The 21852-nt window shown below is 41.1% G+C and overlaps 2 protein-coding genes across 3 annotated transcripts in view; one reads left to right on the top strand and one right to left on the bottom strand.

Moving 5' to 3' along the window:
- Positions 1-2061: 2061 nt before the first annotated feature.
- On the bottom strand, positions 2062-5708 carry tmem120ab (transmembrane protein 120Ab). Its single transcript, XM_076281556.1, has 11 exons — positions 5430-5708; positions 4697-4813; positions 4530-4589; positions 4235-4330; positions 4045-4134; positions 3891-3956; positions 3730-3791; positions 3533-3625; positions 3065-3129; positions 2821-2889; positions 2062-2341 (listed from the first exon to the last, which is right to left on the bottom strand). Exons 1-11 carry the CDS (start codon positions 5528-5530, stop codon positions 2225-2227), a joined length of 936 nt encoding a protein of 311 aa, XP_076137671.1. The 5' UTR covers positions 5531-5708; the 3' UTR covers positions 2062-2224.
- A 2545-nt stretch (positions 5709-8253) lies between these two features.
- tyw1 (tRNA-yW synthesizing protein 1 homolog (S. cerevisiae)) overlaps positions 8254-21852 on the top strand; it is a 61690-nt gene continuing 48091 nt past the window's right edge. For both annotated transcript variants that reach the window (XM_076282444.1, XM_076282443.1), the window contains exons 1-7: positions 8254-8435; positions 8832-8962; positions 9178-9318; positions 9955-10056; positions 11787-11981; positions 12548-12871; positions 14251-14370. In XM_076282444.1, the coding sequence (XP_076138559.1) occupies positions 8357-8435; positions 8832-8962; positions 9178-9318; positions 9955-10056; positions 11787-11981; positions 12548-12871; positions 14251-14370 (1092 nt within the window). In that variant the 5' untranslated portion in view covers positions 8254-8356. The remainder of the gene's footprint in view (positions 8436-8831; positions 8963-9177; positions 9319-9954; positions 10057-11786; positions 11982-12547; positions 12872-14250; positions 14371-21852) is intronic.

Genomic DNA, 21852 nt, shown 5'->3' with positions numbered 1-21852 from the left:
ACAAAGAAGTTTAAAAATGACAGTGTCAGCCAGTTTTTAAATGTATTCTGTGTACATGATTCCATGCATTGAAATCAAATTAAAATCAATGTACTGAGTGATAGCCTGGAAAATCCAGACCCTGATGAAAGATTAAGGGTCTGGCAAAGAGCAATGTAATGGCCCAAATCGAGGGGCGGCAACAAGAGTGCATTTAAAAATCTCACTGCACGCAGTTGGTAACACTAGACCAGGTTTACTCTGAATGATTTCGGACTTCGACGCAATCGGATAACACTACGACCAATGTGTACTGTCCTCCAACGTTGCAGCGCTGTCTTTATCAGTTTAGCTGGTTCCCCGGAATGCAAGGGGAAAAAGTAACGTGCATCATTGCTCTTTGCCAGAGTGTCTTGCAGAGACAATTCCATTGTGCTCTCGCGAGAACTCTGGATTTCCAGGGTAACTGAGTAAACCTATACATAACAAAATGTTTTTTAGAGTTATGTATGTTTTCTCTAGCTCAATTCATTGCATTAGAATTCATTATATTCTACTATTCAGTTTAACAAATTGGTCAAAGAGACTTGCACAGTACGCATACATTTTGGATCAGTCGGCTGTATCTTCTAACAGGGAAATGAGCTCAATTTTGGTGTCAGCTTTGTCTCCCAAAACAGTTCCAAAACAAAAGTGCCACAAAACCATAAAAACCTAAAAGCCAGGGTTATTTGAAGGACCATGGCTATTTACGATAGTGAAACCATGGTTAATTTTCATAAGGGTATGCTCAGACCAAAGTTTTACTGACTGGAAAAGCATCAGTTGGGATTAGAATATTTTGTGATTATATGTAAATGTATTAAGGCTATCACTTATTGTTTAAAGGTGCTGTGAGAATTTTCCATAGTTTAAAACACCCCAAATAACCTAGAAATAGCATCAGAATGTGAATAAACAACTGTTTTGACATAATGTTAAAAATGTAAATGTTAGATAAAAGGAATATCTTTTGCTACAAACAGACAACAGCAGGTTTCCAGGTCAAGGTGCTCTTTATTTACTATGTGGGTCACACTTCAGTTCATGGACCTTTTGCTGGTTATCTTGATAAGATTACCATTTGGGAAATGTATGCTTCGCTGTGAATCTAATGTTTCTTTCCAGTCAGGGTATTCTAGTTTACAACACCTATATGCTCTGTGTTGTCCAAATATTCCTTGAAGTTAGCATGCAAATCAGCTAACACTGGGCCAGCTATCTTGTACCATGTTGTACCACATTTGGCTGCTGTATTAATTATAATGCAAGTCAATACAACAGTGCCGTATGGCTGCGTTCAAGACAGGTGATAGGTGAGGAGGTCATATGACCGTATGATCATAGTTGATTTCACTCACGTCTTCACCCTTCTCTGTCTCTTTCCGATTTATAATGATTACCCCTGCTGAGTCTTCATGTTCCAGCTGAGTCTGCAGGTGTCTTGCAGACATACTGTACAGACATACAGATCTATCTGTATTTAGAACATGTCATTAGTAAAAACTATAATATTTTTATATTAGATATGTCCATGGAAATGGTTTCTTTTCAAATAATTAAATACTGTATATATACATATATATATATATTCAGAGCCACTGTGGCCAAGCATTTATTATGGTATTCCAAGTCAAGTCAGGTTTATTTATAAATCAAATAAAAGATCAGGACCTGCTAGACAAAACTGTAAAGATCAGACAATACAAAACAATGTTTGCAGTATGAACACACAAGAGCAGGGAAGAAAAACACACCAACATGTAAAGGCAATAAAGCCTGTGATAGAAATGATAAAATAAATAATAAAATAAAATAAAAAACACTCATGCTGAGTTAAAAGTCAGAAAATAAAAATTAGATTTAAGGTGTGTTAAAAACAAGTAATGATGGCAGCTTATTCCAAAATTTAGCAGCAATTACCGCCCAATCTACTCTTCATCCTTGGCAGAGGGACAACTACATAGATGCCTCATTGTCCGTTGATATTCAAGAGGGTAGGCGAGCGTTCGGAAAGCGTATAGCCAGCCACCATTGATATATATATATAGATACCGCATTGGACTCTAGAACGTATGTCAACGCGCCGCCATACTGCTGAGGGCAATTGGGCATTGGCCTCCAGTGATTTACCGCTCGATTGTTGCCCTCAGCAATATGGCAGCATCGTTGACAAACGTTCTGGATCATCCCGACAGTGCTTTATTCATTGAGTCTTTGCTTTTGCCTGATTCTTCTGATGCATTTTGTGGCGTACCACAGCAAGAGTGGTGAAGAAGTTCCCCATGAAGAGCACCAAGAAGCAGTGGCCACACATAGATACCTTCAAGACAAGAACAAACCAAACAATTTTGAAATGACAGTCTTAATTCTAAGTCAGACATCCTCATCTCTCATGATTCGGATTGGTTAGTGGACAGCTGACTATCTCTTGATAACTGCTGAGGTAAATAACAAACCACTACCAGAAAATAATAAGAGTAAAACAGCTGATCATTATCGCAAAATTAACAGGATGACACTTACATCATAATTCTGATCACTTTAATTATTAGAGGCATAACAACTGACGGTATTTCCCAATATACCAAAATAATAGTTGAGGAAGAGGCAAAGGAATCCACAATCCTGATCGGTTATGATTAGATTAGATTAGATTCAACTTTATTGAATTGAATCTAATCTAATCTAATCTAATCATAACCGTTTAGGATCGTGGATTCCTTTGCCTCTTATTATTTTGGTATATTTGGTATATTATTATTTGGTATATTGGTATATTATTTTTGGCGTGTACCTTACCTGCCACTCTACACATTCTGGAAGTTGGGACATTAGGTAAAGGGAGATCCCATTGAACAGCTGCCAAAACTGTAATTGGGAGACAAAGAAACAAACAAATATACAACATATACAGTGAATAAATTACAGACACAGGGAAACTAAATTACAAAACAAGCTGAATAAGGTATTTTTCAAATGATAAGTAGTTCTACGTAAATTGTTGGTCTAGAGTTACAGAAAATAGTGGTCTGACCACACTCACATGACCAAAGAAGAGGAAGGGCAGTAGAAATGTTAAGCCTCTCCACATCCAAGACTGGAAACCCTCTGAGAGCAAACAAACATATTTTCTCAGATACACAACGCAGCACATATTTTGATTTGAGGCAAATTACATATTTGAAATAAGGTCATTAAGAAAACAATTACAATTTTAGCTCTGGTAAATGATAAAAGAATTCTACTGTTTGCAAAAATGTTATCTCCTGAAAACAATCCTTACCCCAATCTTAACCTCTGCTTTAGCCTTTTCAAACTCAAAGAGATGATTTTAAGCTCTGCATCATGGCATGAGTAAACAGCGTTCACCCTAGAATCTCATTTGACAGTGTACTGAGGCATCCCAGACATACCATTTCACATGGCTCTGTGATGGAGGGCTATGTATACTTTGGCCATGGAGTTGCAGTTGGCCAGAAAGACGTTTCAAAATAAGAGTGTGTATCCGCACCTACTGTCAAGTCCAAATTGTGTCTTTCACCGAGAGCCTTGAGCCTATAGAGGCATCCGCTTTGATAGTAGTACTGAAGAAGCTGCAGAAAGCCTGGACATTGAATTAAATTTTGATTAATATTAAAATGTCAGCATTATCACAATACATTTTTGTTGTAAGTAATGTTAGATGAAAAGGTGAGTAGCTGTACTTACTTTGATACATTGAGTAGGCCAGAAACTGGTTCCTAAACATGTGATACAGCTTGCCTTCAGGCCTTAAGAAATTGAAGAGACCAAACATGAATGAGTGTTTGAATACTATGAATGGTATCTTCTATAATGACCTCAAAAACAGATGACTGTGCTGCACTGACCAGGTCAGCATGACTCCAGAGAGGAAGGTGGAGATGTAATGGTGGGCCACCCACCACCCTTTAATTCTGAAGTAGAGAAGAACAATTGACATATTATACACAGACCAGTCTTGATGTCTTTCTTTTTTATATGAGTGTCGGTTGGTGAGCTGACCTGGATCCATTGCTGATCAAGACACTCTCTCGAAGGGTAAGTGTGCAGTAGAACCACACCAACAGGAAGTTGAGGACAGCATCGACAAATCTCATAAAAAATTATTAGTATTAGTCAAGAGTTCGATTCACCTTTGTCATTACAGTGGCCTGTATGCAATTGTTTCCACAACTTGGATATAGCTTCTTACCTATAGCTAACTATAAAACGGCACAGAAAAGCAAGCACCAGCAGGATGACCGTCACGTAGAGCTTGAATCTCTCATACTCATCCTTGTAGGCTGTTCTAAAGAAGAACATAGAGGGGAAAATGTTTTAAGGAGAGGTGGTCGGGATACACCAATTGATTAATTTTGCACATCATCACAGTCAAATTACATGTCTTGGATCTCTGTCCTTATGACATGTACCTCTTTTATATAAAAACATTATTTTTAATAACATGCAAATATGACTTGCAATGCAGAGATATACATGGTACTTACTTGGACTGTTTATTCAGAAGGTTTAAATTCACACTTCCCAGTACAAGACTGAGGTATAACCTGAATTAAGAGATCAATATAAAACAACAAACAATGTTTGACATAATGACATAAATGATACATTTCGATTTTTGCTACAAGATGAGAAAACCTCGGTGGTTTCCTACCCATTTTTCTTTGGTAGGAAAGCTTCCATTTCATAGAAAATGTTCGGCCTCTCACGTATTTGTGAGCGTATGTCATCCAGGGGCTTGGCTTCTTCCTCTGATAGTCCTTTTCTGCATCTGGGAGTCAGATATTTAGATATACAGTGCATACAGAAAGTATTCACAGCGCTTCACTTTTTCCACATTTCGTTATGTTTCATCATCTTAAAATGGATTTATTTATTTTTCTCATCAATCTGTAAATTTATATATATAAAAAATAAAAGACTGAAATATCCATTTACATAAGTATTCAGACCCTTTGTTATGACACTTGCCATTGAGCTCTGGTGCATCCTACTTCTATCAATGGTCCTTGAGATGCTTCTACAACTACAATTAGAGTCCGCCTGTGCCTAAATTAATTCACTGGACATTTTTGGAAAGGCACACATTAGTAGGATGCACCAGAGGTCAATGGCAAGTGTCAGCATATGTAAATGGAATATTTCAGTCTTTTATTTTTTTTATAGATTTACAAAACACTCCAAACACTTGCTTTTTTGTAGGGTGTTTGAGTATTGTGTGTAGATTGATTGAAAAATGAAATCCATTTTAGGATGAGTCTGAAACATAACAAAATGTGGAAAAAGGGAAGTGATGTGAATACTTACTTGAGTATGCACTGTATCAATAGATTCTGAAAATATGCATAGTTCAGTTGTGTGTGTGGTAATGTATAATATGTATTCACTTCTGCACTGAACGAGATATGTCTTTAAGACTCTTCTTTTGTTGACTGATGGAGGATGAGAAGCGCTTCTGTAACTTTGACACTTCATCAAGCTTCTGCATGTATAACCTGTGGGTCTCCTAATCAAACATATTAGCAAATTAACTGCTATGGAGGAAATAAACAAGCAAACAAAACTGTGTGAATCTTGAAGGGCCAGTAAGTTATATTCTGCTCATAAATACAAATTATATATCCAGTCCCTTTAGTTAACATGACATTCATTCTCATTATAGTAAGATTAATTTCTTAAGTGAGTCTGACCCAAAATGAGAAGGTACTGAGGCATATAATGTAAGTGTCAAAAAAGTCTTACCTGAACTGTGTAGAACTCTTTCTCTAAGACCTCCCACTCTTTAAGGACATCTGGAATACCTGAGGACATCTTGCCGGTTTCTTGATCAATCAGTAATGTAAAACCGGATAAATATTACTACATACACATGTGAGCTATAGCATTATATATAAACAAGTCTCTGTCTAGCTAGCAACGCTATTTGAAAAGCTGTTCAAGGCCCTTGTGGTACATGAAGTAGACCTCACAAGATATCTCTTTGGACTTTGCTTGGTGGTTATAAACTTGACTGCTGTAAGAGGGATTAACCCATAGACACATATCCATATATCTGCATACACGTACAAGCACTTTCCAGTTTTTCTATTTTTTTTATAATGATGAAAATATAAGGCATTCCAGTTACTGTATTAAACAGTAGAAGATTATTTTACATTCTTTTTTCATAGTGTTTTGGTAAGACTGCTCATGCCTATAGTTGAATTTTGACCTGAATATGCAGACACAGCCCTTCTTATGCAATAATGTTATCAGTTGTAAGCCTGAGATTATAGGTCGTTGTAAATGACTGAGGACATTGGTTTCATCATATTGACTGATAAATCGCTTTTAAAAATGTCTCCAACTTATCTATGATTACGTTGTTTTATGTCATAGGAGGAGGAGACTTTCCTTGATGAATTTGAATATCTGTCTTGAGTCAGAGCTGTTGTGAGCATGCAGGACCCTCTGAACAATCCTTCCTCGCAGTCTTGTCTTCTCTCTGTCCTGCGATGGTCTAAACAAAATTGTGAAAGATTAACCAGACCCTCAAAATAAAATTCTGGAATTCTCCTGGGCCCTATAGACACAATTTCCATGGAACCAGCTACTAAAACCTCCAAGTCTGTGCAAATGTTTTTTAACTAATCAATAAACTTCTACAGACATCCCTCTTGGGCCCTGATTTTGGATGTGTTCAGCAGATTGACGGGGACTAGGGAGAAGTGTTGTACCATTGTTACAACTTGCAGAATTAAGAACAGATGAATCAGCTTAAAGATCAACCTGACTGCCTCTTACAGTCATTGCATCATTTATCTGCTTGGTAAATCTGCTGATATCACATGTTCTATTGGAAGACCTGAGCTAGGGTGGAGTTACTCTTGTTACAGCTTACACAGATTTAACTTTTTCTGTTTTTCTTTTATTCTGGCAATGTTATGTCAAGAGTATGGATTTACCACAGCCTAGCGGGACCAAACATGTATCTTCTCAGTGCTGAATTGCCTTGAGGATCCATCCATCCAAGGTGTAATATGTAAATGTATGAAAACATGTTATAAAGGTATCAAAATAAAATACAAAATATATCCACAACATGTATAAAAATACAAAAGACTAAAATATTGTCTGCTGCACTCTAGCAGCCACCAAATTGGGCAGTGGTTGCAACTTGCAATTGCCCTTTAGCCTGAATCAGAGAAAACAACTCATCAATCTTTCATTTGTCACGTGCCTTAAACTTAAACTTAAAATAAACTCTGATGAAAATTGTCATTTGACTTTGGCCTACATCTTTTTAAAACTCTTTGGCCCTGGAAACCATAATAAGGAAGTAAAATCATCTGGTCTAATGAAAGGAAGACTGAACTATTTGGCCACAATTCCCAGTGCTGTATATGAAGAAACCAGGCACTGAGCTGCACTGATGTTTGTCCTTCGCTTCTCTCGTCCTCTCAAAGGAACTCTGAATACTTATGTAAATGGGATATTTTTGTCTTTTATTTTTTATAAATTTACAAAACACTCCAAACACCTGTTTTTTTGTGTTGGAGTATTGTGTGTAATACTTTCAGTATGCATTGTATAGGCTATACTGTAGATCCTTTGAGTCTAAGCTATAGTAAAAAAAAAAGTAGTCAAAGAGCCATTGTGTTGTGTGTACTATTTACAAACAACTATTTACCCCCCCACACACACACACACACTCACTCATAAGCGAACACACACACATAAAACACACACACACACACACGTGGAGGCAAGCAGACATGCACACACACACACATGCAGGCAAGCAGACACGCACACGCGCACACACACACACACACACACACACACACACACTCATTAACAAACACACACAGAGAACAGAGAAGCACACATATACACAAAAGCAAACGCACACATGAAATAGTGACAAATTGCAGTGTGATTTATTTTTTAGAGAGAATGTTCAGGACTGAGCAGTCATATTGTGTACCACTTACTTTGCGGTACATATAGTTATCATATGTGTTCAGTAGACTGTTTTACGTAGGCCTAATTGTAGGCTAACTATTCACACAAAATATGATTTGAACTGAAAATACCTCATCTTCAATCCTGTGAGTGTGAAGTGATGGAAAGCTGCTTGTAGTTGCTGCTGGGTGAGGTGTCCCTCTTGTGGCCAGTCCATGTACACACTGGTGACCCAGGATAACCTACCCACAATTCCAGTTTATCAATATGGCTGTCTACATTTGATGTTTCTAATAATTTCAACTTGTCTGGGACAATACTTTCTGTGTACATATTTATGAAGGATAAATAACATACACCGGAACCTGTGATGTTCACGACACTGAGAATGTTGCCGCTCACGTTGCTGGCGGATACTTTCTCTCATGCATTTGGCGCCGAATTACCAAGTGAGTTATCAGCTTCCTAAATTAGCTTGCTAGCTAGCCTTGAAACAAAAGTGAGGTGATAGTTATCCAGCTAACTATGAAACGCAATGCAGTACCAGATAATGGAACATTTACTCTACTCATTAAAATGAGTTACAATACATTTACACTTTGATTCATTTCTTGCTAACAGTATTATCTGACCTAAGTCTTTGTTGGTAAATCGAAGTTGGCTAAAGTAACATTAGCTAGCCAGTCAGCTACTGTAACCTTTCATGGTACAAGACTAGAGTATCGGACATAATTCTAATGTTAGCCAATAAACCGACTATTTGTATATTGTAGAAATATTTGGACTTGTGGCATGAATTTCTACTATACAGCGAATTACATAGTGGGTTTGTTTTAAATCCTTAGGTAATTTGGATAATGTGCGACGCTACACAGAAAGCTATGTATTGGCGCTGTGGCATAACCGGTTGTATATTTACACCGCTGCGGCTGTCGTTGTGGGCATATGGTTTGCCCTTAACCTGGTGCTGAAGAAGGTGAATTGAAACTTTGTATATTTTCCAAGAGTCAATAACAAATCCTATATGCTGTTTTGATGGACTGTCAAATCTGTTAAAAGGTGTTAAGTCTCATGTTGTATTATGCAGTGACCTTGCTCGGTTTTTATGCCATAGATCGTCTGGTGGTTAAACGTATTTTTGTGTTCAAGAGCACATCATAAGAACGCCAATGTTGTCATGTATTCCTGCAGAAAAAGGTCGTTACACCTGTTAGTCCCTGGCGTTACCAAACGACAGAAACGGAGGAAAAGAAAAAATATCCTGTAAAGGAGAAAGTGGAACATGTGTCTGGACTAAAGATTTTTTACGGATCACAAACCGGAACTGCAAAGGTATGAAGTGCATTCATGCCAAAGACAGACAAAACAGTCAGTGTGGGCAGTAAAGTCAATGTTATTAGGGTCCTACAATGATAAGATACTGGAATGGAACTGCATCTATTTTTGCAGTTTGTATACCAATTGGTAGTGATAATCACAATATAAGTGTTCTTATTCTTTATTGGATACTGCTTATTTAAACACATTGTTCATCTCAGGGGCATGCCACTTGTTCTTTTGTTACTGTATTTTTTGGACATTGGATGTGTAATAGCCCCATACACAAGTTATGTTGATCTCCTCCATGATGCAGAGCAAATCAGACCTTTGAGTAAGGTGCACCGATAACCACTATTCCATCACTCTGCATACCTTTTGAAGTCTTCTTTACAATAAGGTTTAGTAATGTTGCCTCATGTTTTATCACCTGCCTAAAGAGTTTTTACACAGAAGATTAATCTATTTTGTTGAGCAATAATGAAACAATTTGCCATTCTCACAGAATCCCAGTTTGTGTTGTAAGCTGTGAGTGCTGACTACTAGATAACCAGGCTAAAGGCTCTGTCTCAGTTTAATCACACTGTTCTTTATTGTAACAATTTCATGTACAAGTTCGTGTACAATTTTAAGATGGTGTTTTCTGTGTAGGGATTTGCCAAAGAGCTTGCTGAAGATGTCAAGAATCTAGGACTTATATCTGAGGTGATTGACTTGAAAGATTATGATCCTGACGACAGACTATCAGATGAGGTGAGATTGGTTAATTTCCTCCAACTTGAGTTTGTGTGTGTGTGTGTGTGTGTGTGTTCGCACCTGTGTATGCATGCATATGCTCATACTGTACTTGTTATCTCGCTGACACTTGTTTAATCCCTGTGCAAATCTTAAATCCATTAGCTAAATCTCTAGAAAGGTTATTATCTTGAATTTTGGATGATTGCTCTTTCAATGAAGTACCCCAGAAAGACATATTGTATGTAGAACCTTTTTCCTAACTTGTGTTATTTCTAAATTGCTGAATGATGTATTTTGACACGCAGTCAGGGCAGAGTAACTGATCTTGTGAGTTAGTTATTTATGTATTACATCATTTGGCTCCCAGTCGTAATGGCCTGCCAGGGTGATGAATGAGCTCCAGCAGATTTCTGGGAAGTGAATGATCAGTTGGCTACTGAGGGAACTGACAAAATATTTCAACCCAACCCATAGTCCAGGCCTGCACATAAACCAAATCAATACAGGGACTACAGACATCTTGCTTTCTTGCATTCATCCATTTTACATACATCAGTGTTGTGTCTGGGCTGCCAATCAGGCAGTCTTTGGTTGAGCCAGCGATTAATATGGTTGACTGATCTCTTTATCTCAGGAAAAATATCAAAGGAATTATTCTTACATTATTTTTACCCAAACCATAATTTATTTCTTTATTTAACACCTCTCTCTCTCTGCTGATAAGACCACTGTAGACAGGGTTTTCTGGAAGAGGAGAGATAGACTTCTCTGCATAATCTCTCTGCCTCTTCACCCCCTCCTGTCTGTCCACTAGCCACTTTTTACCACTGTCTTATTGCCTCACTGTTTGCGTGCTATATTAGCACATATGCATAACCCCTCCCTCCATGCCACAGACGAATTGTGGCCACACTTATACCTTTTCTATATAGTTATATATATATATATATATGTATATATATATATATATATATATATATATATATATATGTATATATAGATATATATAGATATAGTTTTTTCTATAGTTATTTTTTTATATCACCTTGCCTACTCGCTGATATGTCCATATTTATTTTATGCTGGTCTCTAGACTTTATTCTTGCACTGTTGCACTGTTGGACTTACTCATTTGCACCATCACCATGACACTCACTCACACAGAGCACCTTACCTTACCTTACCTTACTATGCACAGAGAATCACAGGCTCAGTCCCTGCCTCAGTCATTGCCAGCGCCACTTGATTAAATTACCCACTATGTGGATACTGTTTTTAGAATTGATTTAGATTAAGTGTTATTTAGTATAATTTGTATTTTAGTATATTTAGTATATTCTTTATCTTCTACTGTCCTTATTGCTTAGTTGTGTTTTTTTATATTATATCCTTTTAATTACTTTTTTCTGCTGTTAGTGAATGTGTGTGTGATGTCTATATGCTACTGAGACCTTGAATTTCCCCTAGGGATCAATACAGTATCTATCTATCTTTCTATCTTTCTATCTTTCTTTCTTTCTTTCTTTCTTTCTTTCTTTCTTTCTTTCTTTCTTTCTTTCTTTCTTTCTTTCTTTCTTTCTTTCTTTCTTTCTTTCTTTCTTCCTTCCTTCCTTCCTTCTCTGACACAGACACTGCAGATAAGTCAGTCAGGGATCTCATGTTTCTGTTGGCTGTCGGAGAAGCCTCTGGCCTGGAGGAATGCAGAGCCTTACTTAGCCTTTGGCTACCCTTTTGTTTATTTCCAGTGCACGAGCAAAGCGGTGTGTGTGTTTCTCCTGGCTACCTACACGGATGGCAAACCCACAGAGACTGCAGAGTGGTTTTGTAAATGGCTGGAGGAGGCCTCCACAGATTTCAGATATGGCAAAACCTACCTCAAAGGCTTGAGATATACTGTGTTTGGCTTGGGGGACTCTGTCTACACCGACCACTACAACACGGTGAGATAAACATGTTTTGCAGTGGTGGCGCAGAATGTGATGGTGGTATGAAAGTAGTCTACTTTTATAAGTATGAGAGTACTTTCTTTACTCTTTCTAATGAGGGATATAACTGCTTTGGGAAACAAAATTATGTATGTCCGGTCCATGTAGAGTTATCTAATTAGTAGTGTATTCATGGTTCAAAAAACAGTTCTCATAAATTCACAAACACAGCAGTTTGTTAATGGTTACTCTTTAGAAGCACAGGGTAAAGGGTTGTTTACACCAAGACTAAACTAATAGCTAATATGAATGACGACGTGCACACATAAACTATAGCTATAATAACATGAAGAACGATATCGTTGGGGATCACTTTCAGAGCGATTTTGAGAACGATAAAAAGCTGACAGCCATTCAGAATCCATCATATTTTAGCCATCACATTCATCAACACGGAGACTTTTCTTATCCCTGGTCAATGTGTATGCTTTTATTGTTATGGTTATAGTTATCGTTCCCGGTGTAAACGGCCCTTAACACCGAAACCTTCCTTCTCTCTGCCTCCCCCATCTCTCCCTCAGGTGGCTAAATGTGTCGACAAGTGGCTGTGGATGCTGAGCGCCTCACGGGTGCTGACGCGCGGCGAGGGCGACAACAACGTGGCCAAGAGTCGGCACGGCAGCGTGCAGGCAGACTTCCAGGCGTGGAAGGGCCGACTGCTGACCCGACTGCAGGCGCTGGCCCGCGGGGAGAAGAAGAAATGCAGCGGCCAGTGCAAGAACGGCACCTGCAAGAGCAAGAAGAAGAAGAAGCAGCAGCAGCAGCAGCAGCAGAGCGGGGCAGAAGACGTGGCGGGGGACGCGGGGAAGTGCTCCAGCGAGCAGAAGCAGCACCACAGCTCTGAGGTCAGTGGAAGGTGCCGCTGCCGCGTACTGTTGGCCAAGGACTGTCATCCTCTTTAACACTAGAACTGCTGCTACGGTCATTTTGACCGTTTAAAAAAACTTGCGTGTAAAATGACTTCAAGAAAAAACATACAGTCCTGCTGGTTGAATGTAGAGTTTAAAATCTAAGGGTCAAAATAAGTGCTTACAGCAGTTAAGTATAAGTATATATACTTTTTTGATCCCGTGAGGGAAATTTGGTCTCTGCATTTAACCCAATCGGTGAATTAGTGAAACACAAACAACACACAGTGAGGTGAAGCACACACAAATCCAGGCGCAGTGAGCTGCCTGCTACAACAGCGGCGCTCGGGGAGCAGTGAGGGGTTAGGTGCCTTGCTCACGGGCACTTCAGCCGTGGCCCACTGGTCTAGTTCTACTAGTTATGAAATAAGCCTATTTCACAGTGTCCAGGTGTCCGGCCTCGTTGATGTTAATGATGCCTTAATTGGCAGGGTAAAACATCTTCCTGTTTTTGTCTTTCCTGTGGACTTTTCTTTTGCTGTCTATGGGACAGTGCTGTTCCACAGGAAGTTGATTTACACAGCGGCCCCATCTTGTGAAATGGGCTAATTAGGGCACTTCTAGTGTTAAGGCCATTTGGGTTGGTGTTGAGATTTCACAATACATTCAGCTGAAGGCTTTCATTCTCCTCCTCACACACTGCAAAAACGGCTTGATAAGACTCCTTAAATTAAGTCAAAATTATCTTCAGAGAGTGCTAGGTAAGTCTCTTCATACTAAAAACAATACCAAGTAGATTTTTTGATCTTAATATAAGATTAATAACACTTGGTTAGATTTATTTTTTTGCAGTGCATCCATGTTTAATCTACATTTCACCATGCTTGTCTCCAGGTCTATATGCTAAGCCAGCCTGCCGTTTCACAGTAAAATATCACACATTTTTAGCTCTCTCAAAAGCTCTTGTCAGAGGGCAATCAGAAACACATCCTTTTTTGATTTAGCGCTTAAGTTAATCCTGCTGGTCCACATGCTGGATAAATGACTTTAATCAAGTGCAGTGAATTCTCCCCTGCTCCCCATAACGGCACACCTGCGTCCTGATTTAATTAAGCCTCGGGCCACCCAAAGGTAACTGCAGTAATAAATGTTTCCTGTGTCATACAGTGCTTCATCATTTTGTTTTTTTTTGCACTGGCCCTGTAGCGTGTGAGGGTGACTTAGCTAGTTAGGTGTGTGTGCGTGTGTCTGCGTGTGCGTGCGTGTGTGTGTGTGTGCGTGTGCATGTGGGTGTGCATGTTCATGTGCGTGCGTGTTAGTAAATGGGGGTCATGGCAGGTAACAGAGTGGCTGAGCCTGCTGTGTTTGCCTCCCAGGAGGAGCTGGTGGAGTCCAGCAGCGACGCAGAGAGCAGTGGCGAGGAGGAGCCAGGCCACGGGTCCGTCATCGATATGGAGGACCTGGGGAACGTCATGAACCGCATCAAGAAAGTCAAGGTGACATGCTAGCTAGCTTTGCTTTTTTTAGGTGTTTATGTGGCTTCAGAGTGCTTTTATGGAGATTCCTTGCCATACAGAAGTAAGTCCCCAAGAACGTGCCAATGTGACTGATGCAAGAATTTCACTGGGACACTCCTACAAGCATGAGGCGGAGGCAAAGATTTCCTGGATGCACCATCAAGTCCATATTTGTCCAAATCAAAAACCTCAAAGGCTGTTATCCTGCTTATATCACCACACAAAGCTCATCTGTTTCTATTAAAATGAACATTTTGGTGCCACAATCTAATAGAGCCTTTGCCTCATACCAATCAGCTTTCATAGTAACCTTTGTTCAAAGTGAGTGATTGATTTTTGAATGGTGATTAAGCTTTTGACTGGATCCATATGCAGGGTGTGTATGACAAAAATTTTAACGGTGTATTGTTATAACATTTGTCCGATTGTGTTCTGCATCCTTTAATGACGGATGTTGAAGTGTATAAGCTCAGCTGGTTTGGCTCTGACCTTATAGCCGTTTAAATGAGAGCTGATGAGGCGCTGTGTGGAGCAAGACCTCAGAGACAAGTGGGGTGGGACTGGAAGATGATCACCAACGCCCTTCTCACGGATCTGTGCCACAAAGATATGCTGTAAACTGCATTTGTTGACCTAGAAAAAGTGTAACCCCCCCGCCCAATATGGTTTGTCAGATTGCATTGCTCTATAAGAGGGTTCTTTAGAATGCGTTCATTGCTACCAGTGAGAGTTAGCCTTGACATGCTTCTGGCACTCTCCTTTACTCTGCAATCAACAGCTAAACGACTTGTGTAAAATGTGTTAACCTGTGAGAGCTTACAACTTACAAACCTTTGTGTGTATCAACGCCCATGGTTGCCGTGTCTGTCAAGTTCAGGTTTTAAATGTGTCCGTTTGCAATAAAGCCAATATACAGTCCAAATGTTTGACTTTGCAGGTGTTGACTTTGCACGTGTTGACTTTACAGGGCTGTTCAGCTGTCTGTTCTGTGCTCATGTGCACTGCATAGGTATTATGGCTGGATATCTGCATACTACACCATCCCTTGGTTGTCAGTGAACTAGAAGTTGGTGTGCTCAGTTTCCACAGGGTTAAGCCCATTAGATTACAGATTGGGGTATTGATGAAGAGGACACCTCACGTAGCCTGATCTAAGAGTCTCATTTGCACTGGCTGATAAAGTGTAATTGTGATTCAAACGCATACAGGGCTATCAGTCAGTCACTCAACTTTCTCAGGCATTTGGACACTTTGAATATTAGCTCTTTTGGCCTCATCTGCAGTCGGCTCTAGAGATATACGCTGCATAATGTACCGTGATAATCACTCGATCTGCATTACTTGGAATTAATTAAGGTCACAAGGGAATGAGTATTGAGATTGAGGCCCATTAACCAAGAAGGGGAAATTATACATCAAAGGTCCCTGATCCCTGCAGGGATACAAAGGAAAAGCAGCTGCCTCATATTTAGTTCATTTTAGAAACTATTTTGTGCTTGAGCCGACCTGGGGATATAGCCTGCTTACCGAATGGTGTCCACACACTGCTCTCACTTCGGGGAGAGATATCTTGCCAAGTACCTCCGGTTATTATCTGTTTGGTTGCAGTTGGTGTGTAGCTCCCCACTTTTGTCTGCAGGGGGCAGTAGAGACACAGTTTAAAAACGGAGCAGATCAGTGTGGTTCAGTTTGCTGTTTGTTCCTTCACATCACACCCAGAGGAATTAGGATGTCATTTCATCTTGTCAGAACAGGAATGTGACATTTCTCTCTGTATTCAGGTACAGATGGGATGTTGTGCTCAGATTTAGCAGAAGGCAAGGAGGGTTTATGTCCCTTAATTTTGTCCTAGAGCAGGAGCTTTTTTTATCCATTTGTGACACTGAAGAAGCCATACACCAGCCCTGTTTCAATCTAAACTCTTGCCACTAGCAAGGTATGTGTATGCATGTGGGTATGTATGCACATATTGTGATGCCTCTGTCTGCTTCTCAGTATCCCACTAGTGTGACCATGTGACCAAGTAACGTAAAATCTACTCTGACAGACACTGTACTCTACCAGGAGACCCATTATCTGCCATTATTTCCTCACTATGATGCGATGTTCCTGGCATTTAAATGCATTGTAAGCGTTCCTCATCAGACGTGTTGCCAATGTGAATGTGTGTGCCTGTGATTTTGCTAGATCTCTGGCTGCTTGCTTTGTCTCTTAGATTGCCAACCTGACCTCCTTTTCCTCCAAGCCCCAGCACCATGGTCTTGTCAGGGCTGTAGCTGGGATTCAGGGACAGCATGTGTGGCAGAAGCTGGCGCGGTGCCCAGAGGGGTGGGTGAGGTGTTTTCTGTGGAGGTGGAGGTGGCTGGCGGTGATGGCTCACTATGCTGCGCTGCGCTGAGCTGAGTAGGATGGGCAGCAGCCGGAGCGGCTCAGCCTTGCTGTGGCTGGGTGTCAGGCTGGATGTGTCAGCTGCCAGGCCCGCCCGCAAGCACACCCCCAGCTCCCCCCTCTTGGCCTGTCTGCCTCAACCCATTCTATCCCTCCTCATCTCTCCTCTCTTCTCATCTCCTCTCCTCTTCTCTTCCCTGCTCCCATCTCCTCTACCCTCCTCTCTTTTCTCCCCCTCCCCTCCTCCCCTCTCTGCACCATTGACTGCATCTCCGCTGTCACTCACTCAGAGACTCAGGGGAGAGGGACGAAGTAGACACTGTTCTTGTTCTGTCCACTTCAGAGGCGAGTGGGAGTCGGTGGGGTGGGGGTGGGAAGAGGAGGGGGAGGTCATTACAGCTTGCAGTGGACAGAAGTGTTCTGAGAGGTGGATCTGGTGGCTGTGCCGGTCCAGACACCCCCCCCCCCCCTCCCCCCATTCTGTTAGTTTTTCCCTTTTGTCTGGACTTTAGTCAAGGGACAGCCTGTACTTCCAACAAACACGCAGTGCCAATGCTGTATGAGCAAGAGTAGATTGTCATGCTGTTTCTTTTTCTCCCTCTTCATCTCCCTCTGTCTCTTTCCCTCTGTCACACACACACACACACACACACACACACACACACATACTCAACCTCCCTCTCTTTCTCCCTCTGTCACACACACACACAACACACACACACGCGTCCTCTCTCTCTCCCTCTCTTTTTCTCTCTCTCTTTCCCCCTCTGTCTCACAAACACACAAGCGTTCTCTCTCTCTCTCCATCCCTCTGTCTCACACGCACACACAAACACACAAGCGTTCTCTCTTTCTTTCTCCCTCTGTCTCACACACACACACACACACACACACACAGACACACACACACTCCATTCCTTATCCTTTCCCTCTCTCCTCTGTGTGATCTCATTCAGAGTTTTTTTTAATGACAGACCTGGGGAGGCAACCTTAATTAAAAGCCTAGAAGAAGCAAGGTGACGGAAAGAGGAAGGAAGGGAGGGAGGAATGAAATGTTTTTTTGTTTTTTTTTCCTTTCCCAGGCAATATTCGAGAAACATCAAAACATCACATCGTTTTCCCATAGAGGGAAAAGTACTCAAAATAAATCTCCTCTAGAGTAAACTACCAAGTTGTTTCGAGACTATATTTTGTTCTTACACTGCGACAGGATAGAATCTGAATAAAACATAAAAAAATATCTGCTGAAATCATCAGAGGGTGTCTTGGGCTTTCCTCGATCAGCATTCATGTGGCGTTCCACCCCACCAGTGGAGCGTGACTGCAGTGCCCTGGGAGAGGGCACTGTGGGTCAGTGAGGTTATCCTTTAGCAGAGGACAATCAAGACGAGTGATTCCGCAATGCAGCCGGTCAAATCTCCCACCGTCTGTTGAGGTCAAGAGGTTATGTCCTGAAGAGTGTCAAGGGTTGCTAACTTCTCTTCCATCAGGACTCTGTCAAAGACTGTTGTCGGATTGCCATGCTAGTCAGGCAGAAAGGTGGGCATGCAAGCACTGTGTTTGTGCTATGGAGGGTGTGTCTGGTGTATGTTTGCGGAAAGTAAGATACAGATACAGAGCACTGCCGGGTGTGTGTGTGTGTGTGCGTGCCCACGGCAGCATGAGTGAGATAAGCCCAGACAGCGGTGCGTTAACCCAGTCACCGGGACGCCTCGAGCAGCGCTCGAATGCCGCTCTCTTTCCCTCATGTTGGATGTAATGTTAAGTGTCATCTTGCCCGTGTTTTCTCTGATTTAGTTCTTTTCTTGTCACAGCTGAGTAGGTAGTTGTCATTGCACCCCAGCCCTGCCCAATGCCCCCCTTTTCCGATTTCTTCTGCCCTCTGCATATGGTTTCAGCCCCTTCAACCACCCCTCATTAGCTTTCGTGGCGGGTTTCTGCCAGTGACATCGTTTGGGACTGGATCGCTCGCTGGCTTCTGTCTCTGGTGATAGGGGCCAATGAGATGCTTGGCTGGAATGCATTAGAAAATGCGACAAGTGCCTCAGAGTATTATCAAATCAAGACTTATCTAATCGCACCACTTGGCTGTAATCACTGTCTCACTCGGCTGCCGAGTCAGTAAGTGAGAAAGAGAGAGAGAGAGAGATAGAGAAAGACTGACAGTGGCTTTCTCATGTCCACCACTAATGAGAAATTGACCGTTGATAATGGAGTGTCAGCCTGTGAGATGGCCTCAGGAAGAGCATCAGCAGAGTTTGTTTACATTGCGCATATGCGGTTAACACAGAAGGGGATGCAGTTAGTACATGCCACTTGGTGCTCCCTCAACTACAACACTGCAACAGCTGGTCCAGGCCCGTACTCTGGAGCGACTCTGCAGCTGTTCAGCACTCAGCAATGCCCCTCTCTCCTTCTCAGTTACACTCAGGCCTGGGGAAGAGCCCACCAGAAGCTTGTGTGTCTGTTCCTCTCTGAGGTGGCGCAGGAGCTGTGTGACCTGCTCGAGGCTGCTCCTCCATCTGTGAAGTCTGCTGTAGTATCGAGGCCATCTTCCGCCATCAGGGCTTGTACTTTAGCACTTCAGTCTTATTTTTAAGCCCATACTGTTGACATGCCATCTGATTAGTATTACCGGCCTCCAAGTCTAAGGAAGATATAAAGATAGAGAACGGACAAGGCAAAATGTAGGTGTTGCACACTGGCATTCCATTTATATTAGTAATATATTAAAAATATATTAGTAATAAATGCTTAAATATTCAGGCAAATCCATCAAGGTTCAGACAATTTCAACATTAGATCCTCTAACAAACATTCTTTAATAACTTGCCTTTGGTTATGTTGCAAAGTCATAATCACACATTAAAGCATTAACGTCTTTGATAAGAATATAAACATGGTGAGAATATAGCAGCTACACAACATTTAGCAACCAATTCATCCACTTGTGACATCACTAAAAGCCAATGGCCACATGGTAATTGGTGGCAACAAAGATTCGCTTTAATTAACATTTGCTTGAATGAATAAGATTCACATCAAAATCACTTAAAACATTAACCAGCCATCTCTACAAAACACAACCTTAGATGGCAACATTAAGATGAAAACTAAACATACCTTGATATAAAGAGAGAGAATGGACAGGCGAACTTCAGGTGTTGCACACTGGCATTCACAATTTTTTGTTCTCTGCCAGCTATATAGTACCTGCCCCTATCCCTATCCCTCTCTCCCAGGGTGCCATCTGCAGGCCCACAGCTACTCTCCCAGATACTCTCACAGGCAGCAGACTTGTATGCAATGTATGCTGTGTCAATGTGTGCAGATACTAAAACATGCAAAGGGCAATTCCGTGCAAAACTGTCACATCCATAACGGCAACACAATGCCATGGTATTTAGTTGGCGTTATGGACGTGACAGTTTTGTGTGGAATTGCCCCAAACTTTAAAAAAAAATTAGGGAAGGGGCCCGACAACACAACAAAGCAGTTGGTGATCAGTGACGACAGCAACGCTCCTCAACACCCACTTTGTTAAGGAACCCCGACTAGTACTACATGTTGGCCTTTTAAGATTTGGCGTCATCTACAAAAACGTAGTATAACAACACTCCAAATAGTTTTAGTTTTATTAGTTTATTAGTTTTTATTAAAAAATGTAGAAAACCCCTTCACTTGTAGGCCGCCATGGTTATGTACGTCTCAATAGGGAGGGAAAGTAATCTCATCGCCCCCAACTGGTTGCATTCCTAGAGTTTAGCGGAGTTGAATGCCTTCCATATGATATGCATTGGGGTCACCTCTATTGCTTCTACTGGTCATACTTTATTTTTAGGACTAATATGAATTGTTTTTTGTAACATGGTGATAACAAACTACAGTTGCATTTGATGTCACCGGTTTGGACACCTCATCTCTAACTGATCAAAATAGCTATTTGCTTGAATGGGTTAACATATTTTGTAATGATGGAGAGTTATGTAAACCGCGTGGCGATTACCTTTATGTTAGGGTAACTTGTGTTGTGCTCCTCCTCACATAAAGAGCTGGCAGTATGGTTCTACTTGTTGTCAATGTGTTGGGGATAGCTTTCTTTCCTCTTGATAAGGCCTGATGTGCACTGCCTAGTGCCATCACTGAGCTTTGAGGGGCCCCTTTACACAGAAATAAACTTGCTCTTATTTCAGCAGTGCCCCGTCTTAGTTGTGCTGATGTTGTTGCACCTAATAGGGTGGAAATCTTGAGGGTGAGTAAATTTGTTCAGGAGACATTTTCTGCTGTCGTTAAATTTAGTGGGTCATTAGGTGGTGCACAGACCTAGCACAGACCTGGAATTAGGTTTAAAAAAAAAAGAAAAGAAAAGACAAACCTTTTGCCGTGGCTCAGTAGCTCATTTCGATTTCAGATTTGATTTCATCTCATTTCCTCCCTTCCCAGTGTGTTTCTTGGCGGTGAGCAATCACATCATACTCTGAAGAGGCATTAAGGCCTCATTTCTGCTCCATTTGCAGACAGCTCAGAATATTGCTAGACGTGTTTGTAGTAGGACTTGTTGCTGAATTACCGAATAATGGTGGGCAGCTTGGTCAGGCTGATATCTTGTATCCTCCTAATGAAACATTTCGGTGAGACTTTTATATTTGCCTGATCAAAATTGTAATGCGTTTATTGTGACAGTTGACTCAGTTGTAACTGAGACTTTCATTACAGTAATGTTAATTGCTGTAATGTAAATGAAAGAGGGTGTTTCTCCACTGAAGCATATCCATAGTGACAAAGCTGTTGAGGATGAGAGCTGCCACCATAACATGACATGAGCAACACCCTATTTTGTGCATAAGCTCATCAGTGATGATGCGACTGCTCTGAGTTTAGCCTGATTAGCACGTGGCTTGTCAGTTCCTTTTCTCGAAATTAAATGGCATTAGCCTAGCTAAATGGCAATCACGCTTTGTCAGATTAAGCTGTGCATCTGAAATGTAATCGTCTAAAACTGAATGGGTGGCTGTGTCGGCAAGGGGCACAACTTAGATTAGATTAAATGAGTTTAGAGAAGTTTCATCTGCT

Source organism: Alosa pseudoharengus, unplaced genomic scaffold, assembly GCF_046254945.1.
Source record: "Alosa pseudoharengus isolate Yale_2024_CS ecotype anadromous, Long Island Sound unplaced genomic scaffold, YU_APseudo_1.1 YU_APseudo_1.1_scf_13, whole genome shotgun sequence".
NCBI lineage: Eukaryota > Metazoa > Chordata > Actinopteri > Clupeiformes > Clupeidae > Alosa > Alosa pseudoharengus.
Note: the sequence above shows the minus strand (reverse complement) of the source record. Positions and strands in the feature narration are given on the sequence as shown.